This window comes from Hypomesus nipponensis, chromosome 23 (genome assembly GCF_054491055.1).
Source record: "Hypomesus nipponensis isolate SF chromosome 23, ASM5449105v1, whole genome shotgun sequence".
Lineage (NCBI taxonomy): Eukaryota > Metazoa > Chordata > Actinopteri > Osmeriformes > Osmeridae > Hypomesus > Hypomesus nipponensis.
In genome coordinates, this window is record NC_140383.1 from 19695001 (window position 1) to 19711935 (window position 16935).

The 16935-nt window shown below is 44.6% G+C and overlaps 1 protein-coding gene across 1 annotated transcript in view; it reads right to left on the reverse strand.

The window, feature by feature from the left end:
* Positions 1-12813, reverse strand: part of itgbl1 (integrin, beta-like 1) — a 33029-nt gene extending 20216 nt beyond the window's left edge. Inside the window, exons 1-4 of the mRNA XM_084688920.1 lie at positions 12517-12813; positions 10236-10438; positions 1166-1312; positions 370-492 (exon numbers count right to left, since the gene is read on the reverse strand). Coding sequence (XP_084545046.1) covers positions 370-492; positions 1166-1312; positions 10236-10438; positions 12517-12608 — 565 coding nt within the window. The 5' untranslated portion in view covers positions 12609-12813. The remainder of the gene's footprint in view (positions 1-369; positions 493-1165; positions 1313-10235; positions 10439-12516) is intronic.
* Between the last annotated feature and the right edge of the window lie 4122 nt (positions 12814-16935).

Below are 16935 nucleotides of genomic sequence, written 5' to 3' on the forward strand. Positions count from 1 at the left end.
GGATGAGGGGTGAACACCTATAGAGGTGGCACCACACATGCCAGGTCGACCCTCGTATCCCTCCCAATTAACCTTTCTGCGATGGGCGGAGCCCGTGTGCTGTCACTGGCCTCACGGGGGCCTCCTGTTCGACGCACGGGGCGTGTGAACACGCCATCGGCAAAACACCAACCGCCATCGCCAACGATCAAATTCCTCGATCTTATCGGAAGATTCGCCGGCTAACTCCCGGAGCTGTGCTCCGACTCGGTTTCGTTTTGGACGTGTACGTTTGATTTCCTCTACGGGGCACGCGTGAGGGATCTCTCAGGCTCCGACGGCTGTTGCAGAGGGAGGGCCGGTTGTTTTGGGGTGCGAGGACGGACGTACCTCCACACACTTCCCCCGTGTCCTCGTCCAGACACTCGCCGTCGTCACACTCGCAGAAGCGCCCGCTCACCAAACCTCGGCCGTCCGGGTTGTGGCACACGCAGCTGCCGCACTGACACGAGCCTGTCACACACACACACACACAGAGTTAGTCATAGAAAGAAAGTGTGTGACCATGATTGAAGTGTGTGTATGTGTGTGTCTTGGTGTGCGGTTTGTGTCGTATGTGTCAAATGGGATGCACTTTAGGGGGCAAGGACCCAGCTGGTTTGCAGATGTGCTTTGGAAGGAGACTTAGTGTCTGGTTCCTTCATGTGTGTGCGTGGTGTGTGTTGTGTACTTGTGTGTGTGTGTGTGAGTGTGCAGGGGGGGCGTTCTCAGGCCACAAGGCAAACATAATGCATGCTGTGACTGTATTTGCATTTGCACATGCTGATCTGTCTTGCCAGAAGTCCACACACACATACACACTTACACACACAGACACACACACACACACACTACTTTGAATGCCACATGATAAATAAGCACTAGCCAGGGACACAAAGACGGGCCAGTTGGGCCACTGGGGCTCTCCACAGGTGGGGGTGGTGCTGTCAGTCTGAGGAGAAAAAGCTTTAACCCAGACGTCCACTCAGTCTGCCTCCGCTGATCCGCACGCACACACACACACACACACGCACGCACGCACACACACAGCCTTGAAGGCAGCATCAGTAACACAAATAAGCACGAGCAAGGTCGACTCAAAAACAGATGTGTGCATGTGAATCAGTGGTGTGTGTGTGTGTGTCACCTGCGTTGGAGCAGACCACCCCCTGTGTGTTCCTGCAGAGCTCCTTGCTGCTCCGGCTGGAGAGGGTGCAGTCCTGCTGGATCTGGCAAACGTCCCCGTGCCACTCGTCATCGCACTCGCACTGGCCACAGTCACAGAACCCATGACCTGAAGGGCCAGGAGCAGACGTGTTTGAGAGAGAGGGACCACGGCCGAGAGTGCACTCACACACGCAAACACACCCAAGCACACGCTTACACACACACACACACATACAGAGAGACGCACGCACTCAAATACACCCTGACCCAACCCCACGCACGCACACACACACACACAACACAAACATTCTAAAACACACACGCAAACACACACAAACACACACAGACAAATGTCACAGGAAGGTGCTTTTTGATAAAGTCAGGCATATGCATGTATGCCTGACACACATGGACACGTTGCACGCACACACACACAAACACACACAGACAAATGTCACAGGAAGGTGCTTTTTGATAAAGTCAGGCATATGCATGTATGCCTGACACACATGGACACGTTGCACGCACACACACACACTCGTCAGATTATTCCTGGTTAAGTCTTTGGTTAAGTCTTTCCTTATTACAACCATTTCACCACTGCGCAAGGCCGATTTAAGTGGATTTGAAACATCTCATTCTTTCCATCTCTAATATGGTTTAAATCCCACCTCTTAAAACAGAGTGCGAGGCCAGGGCTTATGTAATGCAATCACCCCGGTCGAGCCCTGGTCTCGGCCTGGTCTAGGCCAGAGAAGGACCCGAAGGCAGGGCGACCTTTTGAGAGATCCTGATCTGTCAATGAACCCAGCACAATCCAGCACAGGGCTGACTGACACGCCAGATGGGGGAATAGCAATAGTCCTTTAAATCTAATCCAGAAGGCTTGTATTTGACTCCTCCTGTCTACACTGTGGTGTTTGAAATCTCTCTCTCCTTCTTGCTCTTTTCCATTTTTCTAGACTTGATAAAAATAAAATCAGGTATCCATACCTAAGTAGAGGACAGGAGTCTATTGTGTATTCTGGACTTCCCTACCTATTCAGTTGTCCATCCCCCCTTTTTGGTTGAAGTGAGCGATGATCAATACTGGAAAAATCATATGATGCAAATGAGCTCTGTTGACAAGCTATTATAGATGTGGCTCTCAGTGCGTTTAGCTGCACAGGGTCTTGTGTGTCACACTCAATCACTCAACGACTTTCTCCATCAGGGTAATGTGATAGCCTCTTCAAGGGCTATCCATCAGCCAAGAACTACAAGCAATATTCGCTCTCTTTTTCCATCCCTCTCTCTCCCCCCTTCTCTCCCCCTTTCTCTCCTGCTATCTCTCCCTCTCTCTCCAATATGTATTCTACTTGAAGGTAGCCAGAGAGAGCAGATAATCAACACTAAAATGACTGTGGCACTTGAGAGAAAATGAACTGAATGCGTTACATGCTAACACTCCACAAATGACAGGACAACTTTCAATAGCCAGATTTTTGGAGTGGAAGGTGGAACATTAGTGGGGATTATGTTTTTGAAATATATAGTGGTGTTGTCCGATACAAAGTGAGGAACATAATGTCCATTTAACAATATTCTTAGTATTCATTTTCAATAAGCTTCAAAGCAGCTTGCACCTCTTTAACCATGGCATAAATTATAAAAAGATGTATGCTGTTTACAGTAAATGTATATTTTAGAATTTAGTAAATTAATTATACATTTGCTATCGGGATTACAGTAATTGTATGCAGGCTACTATTCCTAACTAGCTAGCTAGCGCTAACAATCTGAAGCGAGACCTTGTTCTAATTGTTGTATTCAAGATGGAATATGCAACCAAAGTCTACAAACACATTAAAATATCAAAGCTTTACCGTCCATCCATTAGTGAGGAACAGCAAGGTAGAGGACATGTGACCCCTTTGTGTGGTGGAAATGAATGACATAGGCATATACATTGACAAACTGACAAGACCAGTTATTGGTAAGGCCAATTTAAAAGGTCTCTTGACCTTGGTAAGTGCATATCACTACTGTCCACCCCTCAAACTACACAGACCAAAATAAGGTGTGATTAGTCTGAGGAATCTGCTTCAGTCTCTACACTAGCAGGATTTGAACATGTCTAAGACATGTTTCTTCAACAGGAAATGAGGGGCTACCGTGAACGGTTTGGTAATCACTTGTAAAGTCAAAGCTTTCTGCCAGTCTATTTGTTATCAACTCCACTGCCCCCTCCAGCTCTCTATTACTCTCAGTTTGACAATCACTTCGACATCTAAATTGGGTCCAGTCTGTCTGGCAGGGAGAAGGTGTGTTTGTGTGTTTTTTCGGTGTGTGTGTTTGTGTGTTTTTTCGGTGTGTGTGTGTGTTTGTGGAAAGCTAAGGTCCTTCGAGAGCTCTTTTAATTCCCTTCAGCCGGGGGCTGTCTGCCCCCCTCCCATCCTGCTCAGATGGACACAAACACTCATCCAATGACACAAGGCGGAATACTCGGCCGGCCAATGAGGCCTGGGCTTGGTGGACCAGCACAGGGGTGTGGGGTGAGAGGGACAGCTGTGAAGGTAATGACAGGTGGTGCAGCGTTCACATCCTGACATACAGAGGATGGTGAGTCATTCCGCCAGGCTCATTTCAGCATCCTCCTTTTCCTCACAACTCACACTGCTTGCTAATAAATGGAGGCTATATCATTTTAGTGGAGATAAACAACACAATTGACTCTTTGGAGACACACGGTTAGGAATGAATCTGGATAGAGAATTTGTTCAATAAATGTTTTTCTATAGTGAGAACAACATAAGACGATGAAGAATCTTATGGCAACTCTGGTGAGGTCATGTGAGCGTTCATTCACAATCGTTGTATAAGTATGGTTTACAACAGTACACAGAATACACAGTAAAACAAACTTTAAACAGTTATGACACATTTTGTTGAATATAAAAGTATGATGCCTGGCACAGGCTGGACCTGGGGGGGTATTCCAGAAAGTGGGTTTAGTGAAAACTCTGAGTTGGATAACCCTAAGATGAGGCCAAACTGGGTTTTCCATTCCAAAAAGAAACCTGTGGGTCAGTGTCCATGGTAACCGACTCTGTGAACCTAACCTGCTCGCTGGCAGGTTTTCCTTAACACATTCTACATTTCTACATATCTTAGCCTTACATCGGGAGACGATTATAAGACCGCAATTAGATGTGCTTGAATTCCCTGATGGATACCGAAGTGAAATGTAGAGTTTTCCTTCACACTCCATCATTCATTTTAGCCACATGCTCGGCCCTTACATTGCTAATGTTACACACCGTGGACGTACATTCAGAAACGACCAAATGCTTTTTGGCACTGAAATCAAGACTGGAAATGAGATTGTATTTGGTCTTCTTTGCCTACAAATAGAAATCCAACAAGTATTTTGTTCCTACAGTTAACATTATTAACCTGTGACCGTGCACCCACCTGTAACTGGGGTTCCAGCGAAACAATTTCAAGATCAGCCCTTTTCTCATCTTCTCACCCTCTCAGTTTTATGCACTTGCTTATTCGTCACTTACTCATGAGATGCAGTTTGTGCAACTCCTTTACTGGTAACTGGGATTACATTAGATGGCAAATTCCACAGTTGTACATGCGGAATTCACCTGCCGTTAACTGAACATCTGACTTTGTGCAGCTACGCAGGCAGACGAACCCCCCCCCCTCCTGGCAGTGCCCATCCATACTCTGTTCAACAGGATAAGGATGTGCCGTTTGTTTTCTCTTCATTTCAGTGTACATTAAAAAATTCTGTAAATAAAAGTGCATAGGGAGAGAACTAGCAGTAGCGACCATACATGTAGGCCTCTCTGCATCCCTCTCTGAGGCAGCAGTCAACGTCTCTTCATCCTCATACTCATCATCATTATCCTGTGTTGAAAAGCATTCTGTTGGGGGTTACTGCCACTATAAGTTGAAATGGGCAACAACTGATATTTACTTTGTATTATGTCAAATATACTTAAAAATGATGTAGGCTACAATCACAAGCTTATAGGCCCAAGCATAACATGCCTTACCTGTTCGTAGAATGCTTTTAGATTTCATTTTAAGCTGCTGCCAAGTGCGCTTTGTGCCCCTGGGAGGCACCAACGTGAACATGATAATGTATTCAAACAAAAAAATTCACTTGTTATATTAGGGGACAGTGTGGTTAAATGTATGGACTAGGCTACTGCATTCAAATGTATCCATTGTAGAGTATGTGCTCAGATTCACCATAAACACATATTAACACTTCTAACTAAAGTGGGGTGAAGTAGGAGGACGTTTTTGTTGCCGGGTGCCATGGTGGATCGGAGTTCCATTGATGTTGACTTTTAGTAATAGACCTCATTCACAAGCTGAACTCAGAGTGGACATACTCAGAGTTGATTCGTGAACTAATCAAAATCAGCTGTTCTGTCAGAGATTCCCATTTTAGGGGAAATCCACTCAGAGTTCAGACTTACATTTTAGTCATTTAGCAGACGCTCTTATTCAGAGCAACTAACAGTAAGTACAGGGACATTCCCTCGAGGCAAGTAGGGTGAAGTGCCTTGCCCAAAGAATAATGTAATTTTGCATGGCCAGGAATTGAACCGGCAACCTTCTGATTAATAGCCATCTGACCTCACAGTTTGTTAAACCTGCTCTCTGGGATACCCCCCTGGACTATACTTTGTTACTAATTATGGGGACACCTGTCTGGAGCCATAAATGTCCACAGCACAAGATCCTACTCTCTTGACTCTACCAGAGAATGTGTTCTAGAGAGAGAGAGAGAGAGAGAGAGAAAGAGAGAGAGAGAGAGACACAGAGAGAGAGATAGACACACAGAGAGAGATAGACACACAGAGAGAGAGAGAGAGAGAGAGAGAGAGGGAGAGAGGGAGAGAGGGAGAGAGAGAGAGACAGAATGACAGACAGTCAAACAGATCCCATGCTGTATGAACTGTCCTAAAAACCTTCTTTTGAGAAATAGAAAGATTATCTGAAATTGCAGCTCAAAGTTATCTAAAATTGCAAGTCAAGGTGTGTTCTATTTTGGTGAAGGCTTGGACCAACACACTTGGGAGTTGGAAAGACCAGGGGGGATGTGAGTTATTGCACCCTGGGTTGTCCAGCAGTGGAGAGACAGAAAAAGAGAGAAGGAAAAAGAGAAAGAGATTACACATCTGAAGACTAATATGACAAAGCCCAGCAGGCACATACATCCATAAGAAGAACTCTCTTTATATGTCTCTCCCCCTTTCAAAGCTCCTTCCTTCCTTCTTCTGTTCAACTGCTCCTCTGAGAGATAAAGTAAGAGGAAGAGGAATGGGATGAATTCTGTACAAATCAGGAAGTGACATATAGTTCCGAACCTGACACTTTTGGACCAGAGCTGTAGAACCACAAAAGGAGAACCGAAACATGACGGCTGCAAAGAGGAGCCTGCTTGCCTGCCTGCCTGCCTGCCTGCCTGCCTGCCTGCCTGCCTGCCTGCCTGCCTGCCTGCCTGCCTGTCTGTCTGTCTGTCTGTCTGTCTGCCTGCCTGCCATAATTTCTAAACACATCATTGGAAACAACCAGTTCAGCTAAGATAAATAGAAATTGGTACAGGGAGAAAATGAAAGAAAGAGGGAGCAGGAAATGTCTGTGTGTTTGAGAGAGAGAGAGGCAGAGATAGAGAGAGTATGAGAAAAACTGGAGAGAAACAGAGAGAAAATGGAGGGGAGCCAAGGGCTTCACGTGTCTCATTTAAAAGTGAAGGAAAATGAACACAGAAAGAGCTGTGAAGGAGAAACACTGCCACGTTGAGCTCTTTCTCCACAGAGAGAGGAGCACATTCACAACAAGTAATGTGGAACAAAAGGAACAATCCATTTAAATTGTTTAATGCAACTCTGCAAATGGAGACAACTCCATGCTAAGGACTGGCTGCACTTGTGTGCAGAACTTCAATAACAATAACAAGACTTTACAGAGTGGCTATTTCTCGACCATTGTTGAAAAAGTAGTTAGTTATGTACTTGGCTTATATGTTGCCTTTTGTGGTTAAACATCAGCTATGCTTCAGCCAATAAACATTATTTTTTTTAATCCTCTCTGATTCCCTATGTACAAATGACCTGCTTGTTTCCTTCTGTATGTTGTACTGCTGTGGTTGTGTACCATTGTGCTTTTAACCTGATTTTGATTCCATAGTCCTCTTCCCCTCTCCCTCAAAAAGCTTTTGCTTTTTGCCAGGCCATCTTTGTAAATAAGAATGTTGTTCTTAAATGATTCTGCCTGGTTAAATAAAGGTTAAATAAAAAATAAAGAATAAAAACGGGACCAGGGACATAAACTGTGTAAACTAACTAAGAGCCCACAGAAATGACATGTTTTCCTTCCCAGCTACAGTCTGTCAACACCACCATGTGTGCATTGACATCATGTGCAAAGCCTTTGGGCAGAACACAACACGTACGGTCAAAAGTGGAACTATAGTAATTTGAAGATAAATCCCCATTCTGGCAACACTTGCAGTATGAACGCTTGGGGAACACAGATTGTATAAATATAAACAAACTACAGCAAGTTGTACACAAGGACACACTACTGTAATTCTCTAACAGCAGGATTGGTCCATTTTTGTCAGTGAGGTGAGATGTCAATGTAGAACAACCCTACCAGCCAATCAGCATCTCAGATGAGTAGAACGACATGTAACCTCTGTTGTAAGTTTAATGACCCCCGGCCCCTCGTAACACTGCTGTGAAATCACTGCATTTGTTCTTCTAAACTGTATTGTTCCATGGCCGAACAGGAGCCCTGGTAATTTATTAGACAATAACATGAAGCTAGATGTAGAATTCAGTGAGTCTCAACTCTCGTTTGCATAATTAGGTGGAAGCTTGGGAGCAATGAGAATATTTTTGTTAAAGGAGAACGGGATTAATATGATTCTGATAAATGGACTACACTTTCATAAATCCTAAAGGTGCTCTCTCTCTCTCTCTCTCTTTTCTTTCTGTCAGTAAACTGTGATTACCAGCAAGCTATGTCTCTCCATATTCACAGGAGATGCAGTCAGAAGATAAGACATTACTTAATACAGACTCACTGTCAGGCAGAACAATGCAAGGATGGGATTCACTGACATTTTCTGAATATTACTGGACACATTGTGTAGCATGTAGTGGTACTGTACAATTCTTCCTTTGACTTGATAGTGGAAACGCAAAGAATGACAAGTCTCTTCACAACAGAGAGGACACTGCAGCCTATGTACCCTGAAAAATGTGACCATGTTTTTGTTGGCGGTGAATAGCATCCTGGGCAAGGAACCGCTCAATACCAACCTGGCTAATATGCTTAGAGGTAAAAAAAAACAACAACACATAGTTTAACCCCAGGGGGGGGACTCTAAAGGATGTTATCAGTGTTGAACAGTCAGGAACCGATAGGACAGCCAGGGGCAGAGGCAGCTGCTAGTGTTGTCAGAAAGCCTAGCTGGGTGTAGACAGAACGACAGGCTAATACAGGGTTTTATACCCCTTCAAGATGTTCTGAAATAGATTGATGAGTATAATTCTGTTTGTGTGTGTCTGTCTGTGTGTGTGAATGCGTGTGTGTATGTACGCTTGAGATGTGTACTGTATGAAAGTCTTGATGAGTGTCCATTTACAGAGTGCATCTGGGTAGAGTGAAGGCCATTACCAGGACCTTCTGTCTTCAGACTCAGCCAGCTTAAGAAGCTCCTCTCCAGCTCCCAACCTGTCTCCCTAAATAAATCACTCACTACCACTGCTGTCGAGGTACAACAAAGGCTGGGTAACCGCTTCCTTGGCGGCACATGGGAGCGCCCCAAAACAAATGCATGCGTTCCAGCAAAAGGTTGATCCATACTCGCAAAAAGTACGTACATAAGAAGGTGCTGACGTGCAGTGACCATGTCTCAAACTGCCAAAGAGGGAACAGGATTTCACTCCACGTGATTTCCACCGTATTATTCCGGAAAGCTTGGCATACAAGAGTTCTTATTTCGGATGTGATGCGTTCATGCCATCAGAGTGGCGCTGCTGTGCTCCATGGCTGTCAGTCACCAAGGCACGCGCCAATCACCACTTCAAGTGCTAGTGCAATGATGGAGAGTGCCTTGGGGAGGGGGGGTGGGTGAGGTGTGCTTGTGCGTGTAAGTGAGTGTGAGTCTGTGCGAGTGCCTCGCTTCTAAGAGAGCTGTGCACTCAAGCCCAGACTAACTCTATGGATTGGTGAGAAGGATGCTCTGAGAACAATGACTAGAATGTCACCCAGACCGGCCAGGTTCAAAGCTGTGCCACCCAGGAGAAGTTCAAGCCCCACTGACGTCAATGAACAGCCAGCTGTCTCTTTCAAATCAACCCTTTGAAGCAGAGCAGAGTGCTGTTTCTCTCTGATAAGTGTATGTGTGTGTGTGCGTGCGCGCGCGTTCTCCATTTCAACACATGATATATAAACCCTCTGATTTACTAGACCAAAATAACCAAATCAACCAAAAGGGCTGGCTTTTCCAGAGAAAAACGTTTTTGGGAGCCAACCGTCAGCTGTGAAGCTCTGATGTTGTGTGGGAGAAGGGAAACCCTGTGTGAAAGCATCCATGATGAGTTTCCCTTGCACAGCACCTGGCCCAGGCTGGGGATGACTGGGTGATTGTGAATGTCAGAATGCAGTGCGAGTAGCTATCTGCTGAATCACTTAGCCTTGTCTCACTGGCCCCATCTCAAGGGCCTGTCTCAGGGGGAGACCTCTGGCCAAAGACTGGCTGCTCTATGCTGCAAGGTTCCTTAATACTAGATAGCGTGCTAGCTTGAAAACACACAAAAAAAGTGTTGTTACCAGCGATAGCACAACACCAACTCAGACATACAGCACAAATACAAACACACAGTCAGAAGATGTATCTGGGATACCTGTGTGAGTGAAGAAGGGTAAGAGACAGGCTACGATGCTTCACAACCAGTACCCGGGTCCCTGTAGTGGAGCCTTGTTGAGCGTTTACGGTGTGTGCCGTGTATTTTTGCCGTGCCACTCACCGCTGCAGACCTTGTCATCGTGTGTGGGACAGAGCCAGTCGTTGCACTCACACCTCGGCCCGTAGAACTTCCCTGGTTCTGTGACCGGACAGATACACACGCCGCAGTCACACTCTCCCCGACCGCTGCAGATGAGGCCGTCGGGGGTCCGGCAGCGCCGTTGGGAAGACTCCCGAGACAGCCTACACACTTCCCCCGCCTGGCTGAGAGGAGGAGTGAGAGAGTCAGCGAAAGGCAGAGAGAGGGCGGGATGGAGAGAGTGTGCGAGTGTGTGTGTGAGAGATGGAGAACAAATGAATTTTCCGTTACTTAGGTGGATTGCCTGAGCTTAACGCTTAAGTGCTCCCAGAATATGACACTTTAAACTTTAATTAACCTAGTAACACATTCATTTGAGGGGAAATAATAATGTACGCCCACCCAAAAAAGTTTTTGTGTTATTACAGGTAAAACCTTCAACAAGTGGTAATTAATGCATTATTTGAGCAAACAGTGCTGATCTATACAAAAAACTGCCAGTGATCAAACTCTCACCACCCCTCCTCCCCCCTCTTATTCTTTGTCTGTTTATGGTTGAAACAAAGTTTCGGCGCACGGTAATGGTATGATTTCTTTGTGACAGCCAGATTCTGTATTAATGTGCCTTTCATTAACAATATCAATATCTCCATCTCTCTCTTTCTTGTCTATCCTGCTTGTTTCCTGGCTGATCTGTACGTAACTCATGTGTGGCCTCTAAAACCATAGCTCTCAAAGAGGGTTTCAGTTATTAATGAATTCTCTCACATTATTCCCACACTATTTTAAGCATATATGAGCTTCTATTCCAGCGTCTCTTGTATAATGGATGGCCTCATTTGTTGATCGGAGCAGTGGAAAGCTAGGGAGCACCCTGTGCTCCTTGGAAAACATCTGACTGACTTTCTGCTGTCACATGGTGAGAGAAGCCTAACTGTTCGCACAACAACAGAACCACAGTCTTTGTATGCCGTTGTTTCCAGAGGGAGACCTGGATCAATGTGCTGGAGGAAGCAGATACAGTTAGGGTGTAAGCCCATGCAGCGAGGTCATTATGAGGGAAGAGTTACATAAAGGCTAGTCCAGGGACACTTGGAAAGAAGGTATGATAGACCATGGGTAATAAATCAAACAGCGAGTGGTCAGCAAGCAGCCCCTTCTCCCCCCAAACCTACACCCTCACTCCCATGTCTCTGCTCCCCTCTCTTCCCTACCAAGGCCTTCCTCACACAGATTTGTTTTATTTGGTCTCGTTTTGACATTCCATTCTATTCCCCGCTGCCTGCTAAGCGGAGCGCCGTCCAGTTCTCCGACACCCATCAGAAACTCTGCAGTCCCATCACGCCCACAGCGGAGCGCCCCAGCTTCCTCGGCAGAACCGAAGAATACGCATCGGGGGGGGGGGGGGGGTTCAATTTGTCCTCAAAACAAGCAGCGCCGCGTGATAGGACCCGCTCTGTCATCAATGTACTTGACGTGGCTGTCACATTTCATGGTACCTATGTGTGATAACCAGCCAAGAAAAAAACATAGGACGTCATCCGAGGGCCAACCGCGGCCTCTATCCGCGGTGCACCTGCTTTGAGTAAACATTTCCCACCCGACAGCTGAGTCCGTTTTGCAAGCCCAGAGTCATGTGGTTCCACTTACTGCCCTGCAGGCTCCTCAGGAGAAGAGAGATGGGGCTTCCATTTTACTGTAGACACAACTATTCGGAAACATTTCTGGTGGACTTTTGGGGTTTGATGACAGAATAGACAAAGGCACATTTTGAGATCATCAACACTGCGGTTTCGAGTTCACGCTCCCTTATCCAGTGGAACAACTTAAAAAAATAGTGGTTCAGAAAGCAAATGACATGTTGTTGTCTGATCAGTTGTGGGCTCCCGTTTGTGGTGTCTCTCAAATACCTTTAGGATAGCAGAACGTCAGTAGTCCATTGACAGTAATAAGAAAACATAGCCTTTGTCTGCTATTTGACTAAAATGTAAATGTTACAACCAATCTGATTGTACTCTGTTGTCCTGTATGGCTAAGCAGAGAGCTGGTAGTACAAACTGTGCAGACTGTGCTGGGAAATCCAGACTACTCCACACAATTTAACTCTGAAACTCAGAAAGTTCCTGATGTCAGCACAACTCCTCACCTCTCTCTCGCTTTCTCCTCTCCCTTTTCCACACTCTCTCTCCCTCTCTTTCTTTATCCTGTCTCCGTTTTTCACGACCTCCAAATTCATGGGACAAACAGCACGTTGAAAACTCACCTCAGCGATTGTAAGAAAGTGTCCTGCACCGCAGACAGCAGGATCACAAGCAGTGAAACTAACAAGGAATGCACCACGGCCTCTGCATGCATGTTTAAATCCCACAGAAACTTCAAGTAAAGGATCTCGCAGGAACTCCCCAATGTTTTCCCCGTCAAACAGATGGAGAGAAACGGAGCGAGGGAGAGAGGGAGCAGGGCAGGGAGGGGTAAAGGGAGGGGAAAGAGAGGGAGTAGCAGGCTGGCCTGAGGTAGCTGGAACTCTTCAGCGAGGCCAGTAGGGCTCTCCTCCCTTCCGTACAAGTGCTTTTGATTAGGAGTGACTCCCCAACAGGCCAGGTCCCAGCTGGGCAGAGAGAGAAAGAAAAGGAGAGAGTGAACTTGCTGGTTCTGCAGGAGAGGGAGAGTTGGAAACAGTTGCTCAATAGTGGGTCACTAGTTAGACATTTAACAAATGGCTCTTTATGGAACAACAGTATTGTCATACCGGATCTTTCCACATCACACCTCAACAGCATGAAAACAGCACTTCATACCCAAACTCTTAACTCCCTAAATCAGACTGCATATCAATTTCTAACAGATGTAAATATGAAATAGTGTCAGGTACAGAGCAGGAGGGACTCATTCGCACACCAAGGCACAGTGACAAAAGGAAGGATTTTATTCATTCCATACAGCAACCGGTACAAAATGACAGGCAAGAGTTAGAATCCAACACGACAGTCAAAAACAGGTTCAAAAACAGGCAGTGGTCTTAATCAAACACTAGTAAATGCTGAATAAGCAGAGGGAAAATACTGGCACAATCTGGCCGGGAACAAAGGAACAGGCAGGGTATACAGAGTCAATTAAACAGAACACAGGTGAAGCTTGTAATGCTACTGTAGGCTAATTGTTTTCAATTGAGCGCAGTGGTGAAGGCTGCTCTCAGAATGGGTAATGCACTGACAAATAGAGCTGAAAGGGGCTGTAATCATTTAAAAGAATTAGTACCAAACTTCTAGTATATTCCACAGTAAATTCCACAACATGCAAATATATCAATAGTGTTTGTACCTATAGGCAATACGTACCAATAGGCAGTTGCAACTTGAATTCATCCCTTGTTTCTCTCCTCTTCTCTATAATGCTCCGAGTGTTCAACAATGTTTAAGCACTTTACATTAAAGGCAGGATAGGTCATGTTTTTGAGAAGCAATTTTTGTTAAATTTGCTGAAATAATACCTATTATAACCTAAAATATCCTAATAGCAATGAATACATCAACACAGTAAAATAAAATCAACCCAATATTTGTGGCCGACACATGACTGAAACAAACACGACCAATCTTTGTGTTTGGACCGAATGCAATGATTGGACAGCATTCGAACTGAATACAATGATTGGATGGGCTACTGGCTATGGGCTCATTACAACAGACAGGCAGCGCGTTCATGTGCTTTTGGGGCTTTGAAGGAATGGGGTGGGATATTTTGGGTTAGCTACCCCAAAAAAAACATTACCTACCATGCCTTTAAGGTTATCCAAATAGCAATACCTATAGTTACAACATTGTAGATACAGAGGAATTGCTATGTATTTGAATGGTACAGATGTGAGTAGGATCCAGTAATAAAAAAGTGCAAGAAGGCACAGTATGGGGGAGGGGTGTGAGGGGTAGGTGTATTGTATCCTGGAAAGGGGCAGAGGGAGGTTGTGTTATCAAAACAAGGTGAATGTTAAAATCTACTTATCCTTGGAAAGACCAACATCACCAAAACCAAGTTTCATTTATGTAATAACTTTGACCTTTAAACTTGTTATAGAGTGTAACTAAGGCAGTTCTTACTTAAAACTACTGTGTTGTTACTACAGGTATTGTTAGTTACATGATAGACTAGTTTAGCTAAAGTAACTTCAATGTAAAGTATTGCCAGAAACCTGTCAGTCTACCTGAAAGTATAACTTTTGTCTACATTGTTCATTGTTTCAGTGGTTTTGATTAGTGGTGTTGATTCGTCCTCATACTCTATCAACATTGTCCTTAATATAAAAATTCCCCAAATATTGAAATAACTAGCTATAACATTTGTGCCGTTTTATCGTGGCCCACGTCTGAGACAGGAAGTCCGAGAGTGAGCAAACTGAGCCCTACGAGCCTATTGGCTGTTGCTAGGGGAGATTGCGCGCGACCGTCACCGTTGCATCTGCTCAGTTGCTGATGTGATTGCTGCTCGCGCGCGCACCCACTCTCTCCATCATCACAACACACACCGGAAAAACAGCTGATGTTATGGATAGAACGACACTGCGATAAGGAAATTACACACACGTACCGCGTAAGTGATCTAACATGTTTCTGATCTCATACTGTATTACGACGAGTCTTGTCAACGGGTTGCGCGAGACGTCAGATTCTTCTCTGTTTCTCGGTGTTCGCCAGGAACTACAGGCAGCTGGCTGTGGTCAGGCCTTTATTTAAAACCCTGATTTTCCATCGGGGTTTCATTATAATCACATCCACGTTTGACAAGCACGCTATAGTGCCGTATAAAACATAATCGTAATTCAATACTTCCTTGTAATGCTTGTGACTGTTCAGTGCACTCTAGCCCCCCATATTTTTTGCTCCCATCCGTTACCATAGTAACTTTGGAGTGGCAGATCTCATTTGTTCAATCTAATCTCAATATGGACATGCATTTCCAAATGAATTTGTGGTGGCAGGTGTGTCACAGATGGACAACAACAAAGGTAGCATTCAAAATGGACGCAGATAATGCACAGGCCTATGAGGCTGCAGCCTATACATTGAATTCAAACTTGCTGCCATTTATTAAAATGAATGGAAATTACAAATACGTGATTACACATTGACTCTGTTGCCAGCGGTATTGTTGTGTTGATAAGCGATGATTATTTTTCAACACAGTTGTAAGTAACTGTAATAGTCTTAGTGGGACTGATCTTATGCTTTCATCACAGCCCCATGTACTCACTACAGTAGCTTCATCTATCTGAAATCAGACGTTATTAAGCATCGAGGCTACTGAATGCCTGACTAAATGCTTATTAAAGTGGTATGCTGTTTATACATTCCGTTTGTACAAAGTTACAGGCCTGGATACAAGTAAAATGCTGAGTATACTGTATACTGTAGATTACATTCAGACATGCTTGAGAGTGTCCTTCTAAATGTTTCCATCTGCCTCACATCAAAAGGATGCTACTTATAGTCTCTCTGTGGGTATACAGGAGACCCAGGTTTGATTTCCGGCTGGGGCAGGGAGCTGGCTGTGCGTCTATGCCAAGGTTGGGGTCACATGCAGATGAATAGTTGTGATGGTTTAGAACCAGGCTCTTGTTATGAGGCCCGTGACTAACACCAAAACACCTGTCGGTTCACATCTTATAATGTTTGTCTATTGTGCAGTAGACTGGCCTGGATTACATTTCTGCTATGTAAATGTTAGTATTGATGGAAACACGACAATATGTTATATTTCGTTTGTGCATGTTTTTACTTATTGTGTTTTTCCTTAGTCTTTTCCAGAACTGAGTTTATTCTGGATTACAACATTATTGGATTGAAATATTGATTATGGTATTTGATTTGTATTTTGTAAAGTAATTCTTTTGTCAGACTAGGCTCGATTGTGTTCAGATGAGTTACCACTAAGTGAAGGCCTGTAATAGTGATACAGTCTCTGTACTCTTTAAGTGTTCTGCTCTGTTGCCAATGTATATTTTAGTTAGGAGACACTTTCTGACAGAGAAACAAACTCCAAGGAAGTAAGTTTGTTGAAGCTAATAGATACTCACAGCTACAATTTATCTGCCCAGCGATTGTATCCTGTCCCTGAGGAATATGTCCTCTTCTCCAAATGGGAAACTAATTGCAGTCTTTGGCAACTTACTCCCACATTATAGCACTTACGCCGTGTAATTTTGTTTTCACTCTTCTTCAAATCTCTACCAACATATGCTAAGTGTAGCAATTACATTGCAAATTGCTTCTGACTATATGGGGCTTCGGAAGAAACACGTTTCTTCTCTGTGAGGGAATCAAAGAACACCTCCATTATACAACTCATCAACCCTGTCAGCATCAAATGGAATTTTGCATGTCTATTTCAGAATCTCAGTGTAGGATGTAGAACGTTTGCAATGTTCCGTGTAGAAACTTGGAGAACATTTGAGAATAGCACTTACGAATGGGGCTTTGTTTAGAGGGAGTGGAGGACCAGGTCAGCAAACAGTGGCATCATGCGCTCTGCAGGTCAGACAGCATCAAAGGCGCGCTCACTATCTGAATAATGAGAATATGAAACGTTTTGGTTTAATGACACATTTCAGCATTGGATATTATTGACGTAGTATATATGCTTATTAGATAAATGTGCATGTATTGTGTATGTTTTGTGAATGTCTGAG